General features: G+C 32.0%; 1 protein-coding gene across 1 annotated transcript; it reads left to right on the top strand.

The window, feature by feature from the left end:
- Positions 1 to 5,410: 5,410 nt before the first annotated feature.
- Positions 5,411 to 6,866, top strand: LOC148615290 (cerebellin-1-like). The gene is made up of 3 exons (XM_088590101.1): positions 5,411 to 5,728; positions 5,965 to 6,135; positions 6,535 to 6,866. Exons 1-3 carry the CDS (start codon positions 5,518 to 5,520, stop codon positions 6,777 to 6,779), a joined length of 627 nt encoding a protein of 208 aa, XP_088446227.1. The 5' UTR covers positions 5,411 to 5,517; the 3' UTR covers positions 6,780 to 6,866.
- The last annotated feature ends 2,728 nt before the right edge of the window (positions 6,867 to 9,594 follow it).

The raw sequence follows: 9,594 nt of genomic DNA, 5'->3' as shown, positions 1-9,594 counted from the left end.
CATGACGCATTCATTATACCAATTTAAACAAAATACCAATCCTACAAATATTTCAAATGTCGGTACACTTGTTTCTAGGGGTAACCTCTCGTCGACAGTATTATATTATTGTTATATTAAAGTTTGAGTTCTTCAATTTCAAACATTTATTTAAAACTATTAAAAGTTTGATTTCTTCAATTTCAAACATTTATTTAAAACTATTAAAAGTTTGATTTATTCAATCTCAAACATTTATTTTTAACTACTAGTAGTCATGAATAAATAGTTAAAAACAAATGTTTGAGATTGAAGAATTCAAACTTTGATATAACATAAACTAAATTGTTAGTTCAATTTTTAAATATTTTTTTAAATAGCCAAGATTTTTGTGAATCAATTGTTTGAGCGTCTAAGTCTTCCTGGGACAGCATGTGTAAATAAACTAAACAAATTGAGGTATCATCATGTAGCCCAACGTCTCAACTTTACAAAAGAAAATGACAGTAACATTAAGGGTTTTGGGGTAAATTGGAAAAAAAATGTATTCCTACCCCACCGAGAAATTGCTTAAAGTTCATATTTTTCCATGTCAAAACATCCAGAGTTTTTATGCCCCAGAAAAAAATGGTTTATTTGGTATTTTATGTTTAGCATTATCACAATTTATGCTTTTGGGGTTCTTTCGGTGAATTTTGGCGATTTTCGTAGTCAGAATTTATAAAAAAAAAAAGAAAAAAAAGCAAATTTGGGATTTTGCCAATTACAGGTGAAAATGAAAAAAAAAAATCTCGATACATTGATAATTAAAACAATAGTACCCAATATGTCTATTGTATACCGTTTATATCCAAAAATTAACATTTTAGTTCATGTTGAGGTATTTTTTTTTTCATGGGTAGGGGCGGCAATTTTCCATCTAACTTATATAACTTACGAATATATATATATATATATATATATATATATATATATATATATATATATATATATATATATATATTACTTGGGCTCATTTTGGAAGCTAAGACACTATGTTAATGTATCGTATTACACAAAAGATTGTTTGAAATACGATATTCTAAAAAAAAATATGACAATAACGAGTGATATAAAAGAAATTCTGAAATTCCGAAAATACCTTTTTTTACGATTTTGTAGTTATTTTCACCCAAAAAGAAACATCTAAGCGCCTGAATTGATCAGATATGTTGGGTAAATCATTATCTTAAGTATAAATGCAAATGATTTCTACAGTATCAATATGCTGTAAATGAGAATTCTGCTTGATACTCAGGAGACCAGTTTTCTAGGAGTAGGGGTAATATTTTTAACATTTTTTTGAAAGTTCTTTCTTGAAAACTATTTTGTGGTTTATTTATGTAGAAAATTAAATTATCTAAGGAATTATACCAAATTTGAGACGTTTTAGTTGAGCAATAATTTGTAGAGACGAATTTATGTGACTTTTACGGGAAAATCGAAAATCCCATTGTGTGCATTTTTGATAAATTCTGACTACGAAAATCGCCAAAATTCATCGAAAGGACCCAAGAAATGTAAATTGTGATAATAGATAATACTAAATAGAACATACCAAATAAGCCATCTTTTACTGAAGCATAAATACTGGGTTTTGCCATGGAAAAATATGTCAATTTAAGTGATTTTTCGGTAGGCTAGGGGTACATTTTTTTCATTTTACCCCAGGATCGTAAGTCTTACTGCAATATTTTTGGTACCATTGTAAAGTTGAGACGTTGGGCTACATGATGATACCTCAGTTTAGTTTGTTTACATATGCTGTCCCAGGAAGGCTTAGACCCTCATACAATTGACTCACAACAATTCTGGCATTTTGATCAAGTGGAGTATAAATGTAGGCTTATACTGAAAAAAGAATCTGAGAATATTCTTTGGCAACAAATTGATTCAGTAATGGGAGGTATAAAGGTACCTGAAAAATACCATGAAGTTGATGAGAGGGGGTGTGCACAGTGAACCCGACCAGCCCATGGGCTACTTGGGTTATTATGTTTTATATCAGCTTTTAGAAAGGATGAGTCGACTTGTTCCGATAACTATGTCGACATGCCAACATGTATCTCAACAACCTGATTTCACGGCGGCAGTAGTGAGCAATCTCGTATGGAAGTTAATTTCTGTCATCGTGATTACGGAAGCGTATAGGTATCATTTTTTGTTGTTATATATTTCAATTAAACCATTTAAATATATCAACATCCTGTGATATAATTCGTCATTTTCAAGTTTTCTTGTCGTATGTTAAAATTATATTGATATATGTAAGTCAATATCTTATTGTTGATAATTTTTGTCGATATTTAAAAATCAACATTTTATATTAAACGATTGTTTTATTGACAATTTATTTTTATATCGAGGTATAATCGGTATTTTGCCATAATTTTGATACGAAATTTCGACTTTTATAACAACAAAAAATGATATCCATACGCTTCCGTAAAGTCGACTTTTCTAGATTTTTATATGGAAGTCTATTTCTTTCATCATGATAAGTAAAAGTCGTGAAAGATTATCTCGAAAAGTCGTGATAATTGGTGTATTTTGTCGACACAAATGACAATTTCATCTCAAAAAGTTACGATAATTTTTCGTGATAGTTAAGATAGTTATTTTCGCGACTTTTATTTATCACGATGACGGAAATAGACTTCCATATTTTTAAGTAGACTTGTGATAGTTATGTCGACATATTGACATAATTATCTTGACAGCTCAACTTGTCGATGGTAGAAATAAGCCTCCATAAGAAATCAAGCAGGAAACAAGCAACTGGCTTGGCACAGGTGCACAAAACAGTCGCCAAACAATTGGATATACGCATAAAACAATTGTAAAACAAGTGTCTGGTCGGATACATCAGATACACAGGCAAATATCTTTCACGTGAAATTCATGTGAAATTCACATGAAATTAACATGATTTTCATGTGAAATTCACTAAACACAAATTTCATGTGAATATTTCGTGTGAATTTCACGTGAAGGCTCCATTCTCCCGAATTTCATGTGAACTATGTCACTTAGTTTATTTGCTCAATTCAGGTGAAAATCATGTGAAATAATTTTGCCTGTGTAAGTTTACGTACATAAAGACATCACCCAAAACGTATCTGACTGGGAACATGTGTTAAAAAAGTTTTTAAGTTGGGGAAATGTGAAGAAATAAATCACAAAACAAATTCACCACAGATGGGGTGATTGTAAACATCAATCAGCTGTACAACCGATCACTTCTTGCTGAGACCAAAGTGTTTGATTTTGGTGATTGATTGATTTCACACAATTTGCATAGAATTATATGTTACATTAGTTTATATCCCTTTAAAAAAGCTTGCTCTTAAATGAAAACAATGAAGGTCACATATCTATTTCGATGAAGAATTATCAGAATGATCAGTTTTGAGGGTTTATTGAGTGTATCAATACGGTATGTACATTTATGTTTCTTGAAAACCCATTTGATACGTGTATTTTATATATGCATAATGTTTTTGATATATTGTTCTAGATATTGACTTGTGGCTATATTTATCCGAGGTGTCCTTTTCCATGTAAATGTTTAAATATCCAGTGACAATAACAACACCAAACTTATATTTTGTCATTCCACACAAATAATACATATTTATTTCTAAAGTTACTCTCTCTAAATGGGTCACGTTCGATTTTTCCATTTTTCACTGTCCACAAAGTGCTACTCGATATTTCCACTTTTCCCACTACGTATCTAGTGCGAATCGGAATTTGTATTTTTGCAATACTATTTATGTGAATTGTAACATTTATATTTTTGTGAAAGTATTTTGACAAATGCTTATGAATGTTATTCTTTTATATTTTGTAGTTAATCGTTCTCATATTGATACTGAATAAACGTAAATGAGACGAATTAGTATATGACTTCAAGCCCACCATTATACTTCTGAAAAAAAAAAAAAAACTATTACATGTATATATTCTAAGTACGGAAAGCTCAGTAGTTAGCCATACCGTTGAATAAGAGTATAGTTAAGATATAACACATCATAACATGTGTATAAAGCCACCACAAAACAAGTCTTCGATTGAAAACGTATGTAAATCCACCAACAAACTAGTTTTTGACTGGGGACATGTGTATAAAGCCACCGCTAAGCAAGTCTGGCTGGGGACATGTGTGTTAAGCCACCAACAAAAAAGTCTTTGACTAGGGAGATGTGTATAAAGCCTCCTCTAATCACGTTTTTGACTGGGAACATGTGTATAAAGCCACAATCAAACAAGTCTTCGATTGGGGACATGTGTATAAAGCCTCCACCAAGCACGTTTTTTTGACGGGGGACATGTGTATAAAGCCACCATCAATAAATTATTTGACTTGGGACATGTTTATTTGACTTGGGACATGTATATAAAAACCATCATCAAACGAGAATATGACTGATGACCTTCACCAAACAAGTCTGACTAGGGACACGTGTTTAAAAAATCTCAAAGCCACTTTCTGAATTGGGACATGTACAATGTATGTAACATCACCACTAAGCAAGTTTCTGCCTGATGTGTATAAAACACTCATGCTAATAATGTGTATAAAACACTCATGCTATTGAATTTCCAGGTTCGAAATTGTAGATATAACAAATACAGTTAACAAGAATAATTTTCAGTCTTATCTCTGCTTGTCTGGTAGTAGTTAGTTATATCTAGCCTTGTTTGTTTTTCTGTTGACATGGAGTTTAAAGTTCTGAGACCGTACTAAAGATTAAATCAGTTTAAAGTATGTTTACACTATTTGCTAGTATATAAAGTCAATACAATTCTTATAGTATTCATATCACAATAAAAAAAAACTGGTCTTTTACTTTACCGTATATTACCGTATAAATAAAATAATGTCGAACAGTGAAAAACTTTTTGGCATATTTAAAAAATAAGTTTCCTTTTTTTCTTTGGTGGGCGTTTTACCACATTTATTTCATTCTGTAAAACACCACCTGCTAATCATCAGTTGTAGTCTCATACCGGTTACTACATGAACATTTAACGATATTTGTGGAATCGACTACTGAAGCGAAGCCAATATCTTCCAATATTTATTTTTCATTTCTTCTGAAATTTAAGATAACAATAAATAATATCATAAAAATTCACAAAAATTTGTTGAAAATATATATGTTAAGATAAATAGTATGAAAATTCAAGATAATAACTGGAATATTCGTGATAACTATGAAATTTAAGATGTATTTTATATTTTAAAGCAGATAGTTTTCTAGTCTTATAGACGCAAGAATAGATAATGCACAGTTTATAAATCGGGCAAAAAGCATTTTTATTCTTGGTCTGACTTGAATTCAAGAAACTATCTGAGGGAGTAAGAATGATTGGTCGACATGGGCTTCCATAGAATAGATGTGTATTTATACTGTCTTTTCCGATATTAAATAACAGTGTAGGTTCTTATAATCCGAAGGGTAAAAACTTTTAAAGTTTCTTTTGTTTACAAACATGATATCGCAGAGGCTCGTCTTTGCACTGTTTATGCTCATTTTCGAGCAGTCTAAAACGACATCTACCGACAAGTCTGTTTTGGAATATTTTCCGGAATTCAGTGCAGCTAAAACAAGTATTGATAAATTGGACCGAAAATTAACAGAACTCAAAACAGAGATAAATAGCCTGAAGGACGAAAACCTGCAACTAAGACAGGACATAAACGGTAAGGCCACTCAATTATTTTTGTTTGCTTGTACTTTGCTGAAGCTTACTTCTCTATAATGAAATGAAATTATAGTGTTCGAACTATTCAGATTAATTATATTAAAGAAACGAATACATTAATTGTTGTTTTTTTTAACGGACATTGAAGACAGAAATGTGAAATAACTACCATTTATAGATTATCCATGTGATTGAATCACAGTAACTTATTTTGTTTTGTTTTTTTTTTCTTAGCCAAGAGTGTAGCTTTTTATTCCTACTTATCTGGCGATAGAGAAATAGACTGGTTCTCTAACAACAAGGTGATCATTTATGATCGGGTCAATTTGAATATCGGAAGTGGCTATGATGGATCTACCGGTATCTTCACGGCACCATCAAGTGGCACTTACGTTTTTAACACTGGTAAGATATTATAAATTATACTATTTACTCTCCTATACTATCACCAAGACATGTTTTGTAATAGCTCTAGAAAGTATCGGGATATGAGATATCAGTGACTTGTCAGGACAACTAAAATAGTACATCATGAATATGGAGAAAATCATGTAATTTAGAGTAAAAATTGCATTAATGCTGTCCATATTGGTTTTTTTATTCTTTTATACTGGGCGACTGGTTGCAGGTGGCAGAAAGTGGGTTCTTACCCGTCGGCTCCGTCTATCAGAAAACAGTTCAAATGGAAACACTCATGGATCAGAATCAACACAGCATGTGACAAGGGCATTACCTAACATATATAATCATTCACCGAAATATTCATAATAATTTATCCACATTTTCTTTTTATTTTAAATCTAGTCTCCGTTGCTTACAACAAATCGTACATAACGTTATTATTGAAGATAAATGGGTTAACCGCAGACATTGCATTCCCTGACGCTTATAACCACGACGACAGGAGTACTGCAACAACCGTTACCGTGGTAACTCTGGAGAAAGGAGATCAAGTGTACACAGTCAATGGCGACAAAAAAGGCGGGAAAATGATGGAGAGTGGTGATCATGATGCAAGATGTAGTTTTTCTGGATATAGAATTTATTGAATTTGACAAATGTTTACTTGAGCGCTTAAGTTATTGTACGATAATTTGTTAACTTATTTGATGTAATAAACTTTATTTTGTAATACAGATTGCATTACTTATGTACACATTACAATTTAAAATCTTACATTTTGATGGACGCATTATTGCTTTATTTCAAGAAGGAAGAAGAAAAACGGCAAAAAAGCTTTCCTTACATTAATAATACAATTTTAGAAAACTATTCGTTACTTTCATGCTTCATGAGATATTATCGTCTTAGAAAGACTTCAAGTGGATTTAAGGAGGTAGACTTAGGGACATAACTCATGAAATCAGTGATATGTTTCTATCATATTAAATTTCACCAAGCCTTTCAAGCTTTCGTTTGAAGCAGAATAAAATGAATCCAAGTTAATTAGATGCTTACATAAGATTGATGTAAAATGCTGAATACAAACGTTCCAATGATTTTAAGAGTTGTGTCCCTTATCTTAGGTCTACCTCCTTAATTACACAGTAGCTCTATCGAAACCTATAGCTACTAATCTTTGGTGTCTTCAGGTTTCGAGCTAGTCGTGTATTTCTGTGTAATATACTATTAAAAAAAACGATTTTAGGATAAAAACATACTTGTCCTACATTTTAGTCCACGAAAGTATAAATGGTCGGCAAAATTGACACTGTTCTTAATATAAACATACAAAAATACCAATCATATTTATTGTAAATTTGATATGCTGTACACGTGTTTCAAGAAGTAACCTATCATCAGCAGCATTAGATAGATAGAATCAAATATATAGGAGGATCTCATTCCAAAAAAAAAATTGTAAACAAGAAGTACTAAAAACCATAATTATCGATGTAAGAAGCCAAATCCATCACGGAGAGGTTCTACCATGTGAAAAAAAGGAATGAAGCCTCCATGTTTCAATTAGATTAATTCTAAAAATTAAGTTCGGTTTTAAGTGTGACTCCTGCTTTGACGCAAACTCAACAAAAGCCTCTATCACGAGGACAATGTGGCTTTTCAAATTATACTATGCTTATACATTGACAACGGTAGTTTTTCTAAAGGACTTAAAATATACTTGTTTAGCAAATGTCTCCTTCAGACTTCAGAACATATAATGGAAAGTCAAAAAATAAAGTAGCAAGTATAAACAAGTGGTAATCCTTTGACAAAACAACACTGGGAAAACCCGAAGGGTAACATTGCACAGGAAGAATTAATAGTACAGAATTAGAAATGAAAAAAAAATGGAACAGCACAACACCGCTAAGAACCGAGGGTGAACTCACTTGCTTATAAAGGTTTGCCATTTCTGTCTCTGATGCTTTCGTCAGTAAAATGTAGATTTGCAGTTGAAAAAAATAATTTCTAGATTATAAAATTTCTGTAGAGGAAAAGAAAAAAAAACGAAAAACAAGAAACAAATCGGAGATACCAAAGACGGAAACCACGTTAATGAACGTGTAAAATGAAAATGACAAATAACCGTTGCAACACTGAGGCTTCATTTCTGGTACTGTACATGGTAGAACCTCTCAGGCTTCATTTCTGGTACTGCACATGGTAGAACCTCTCAGGCTTCCTATTTCTGGTACTGTACATGATAGAACCTCTCAGGCTTCATTTCTGGTACTGCACATGGTAGAACCTCTGTCTTCCTATTTCGATAGTTTTGGTTTTGTGTGTTTCTTCTATACATTTAAAATTTTGGATTTAGATCTTCTTATATATTTGATTCTAATGAGGCTAATGAGAAGTTACTACTTGAAACACGTGTACAACATATAGAAGATTGCAATTAATATTTTTGTTTTTATGCCATAACGATCAAGAAGGTCATGGTGACAACCGTAGAAATTTCAAAACGATGACGTAGCTTTGTTCCAATAATTTCTGTTCAAGCCACTTAGCCATTACAAGGAAATCTGCATAGTAACAACGATTTCCTGAAAATGTATGAGCTGTGGAATGAAAACTCCATACGCTGAAACCGATGGAATGCTACGGCATAGAAATGCAAATCGTTTACAGGCAATACTATTAGCTGATTATGTAAGACCAAAAAACTGCCAAAGATATAGGTCTTATTGAATTTGGTTTTGAAAATATTACATTAAAGCATATGTTTATCCAAATCTTTTAAAGTTTCAAACAGATAAATGATAATAAGAATGCTTTTCTAAATTTGAAGAATATATATATGCCATACCGAAGACATGCCTATATTTTCAATATAAATGTGATTGGTATTTTTGTATTTCATTCATTTCCAACATTTCATCAGACATTTGACCTGGCTGTAGACTCATCAAAGACAAGTACAGATTACATGTTGGAATGATTATATCTTATCATACATGTTTGATTCAAAAAACACTTGCAAAATGGCTGAAGTCATATGGACGAAATTTTAGAAATGGGGACTAGTATTTTAGATTGTGTCCTTAGTTTATGGGGGTAGGAAATTCAAAGATAAATGTGACCATCAAGCGTTAAAAGCTTTCTTTCGTTTTGATTACCGCTATAACCTTCGTTCCCTTGATTATTCTTTCGGGAATTAATACCGCCAAAGGCCAGACAGTTTATCAACATTTTAATCAACAGGATCATTCAAACACCTCTATAAAAGTTCGTATTCTTACTGCAATACCTTACGGGTGCAATGGCAACATCAAAAGTAAAGGAAACCTTTCAAGCCAATATAACAACAGCATAAATGTGATGAATTTATTTGACAAAAATCCAAGACGGGAAAGGAGTCATGGCAATCGCCACTGTACATTACCTAAGATGCATAATGTCTCCATAGATGGTCTTCTT

This window comes from Perna viridis, chromosome 6 (genome assembly GCF_037379345.1).
Source record: "Perna viridis isolate PV_CMFRI_1.1 ecotype Kerala chromosome 6, ASM3737934v1, whole genome shotgun sequence".
NCBI lineage: Eukaryota > Metazoa > Mollusca > Bivalvia > Mytilida > Mytilidae > Perna > Perna viridis.
The sequence above is the reverse complement of the archived record's forward strand: the minus strand, read 5'-3'. Positions and strand labels throughout refer to the sequence as shown.

What these genes read in the sequence shown, in the direction of transcription:
- LOC148615290 (XM_088590101.1), top strand. Translation starts at nt 5,518, where the DNA reads ATGATATCGCAGAGGCTCGTCTTTGCACTGTTTATGCTCATTTTCGAG. An exon ending in ACTAAGACAGGACATAAACG is followed by an intron (nt 5,729 to 5,964) that starts GTAAGGCCACTC and finishes TTTTTTTCTTAG; the next exon opens with CCAAGAGTGTAGCTTTTTAT. An exon ending in CACTTACGTTTTTAACACTG is followed by an intron (nt 6,136 to 6,534) that starts GTAAGATATTAT and finishes TTTTAAATCTAG; the next exon opens with TCTCCGTTGCTTACAACAAA.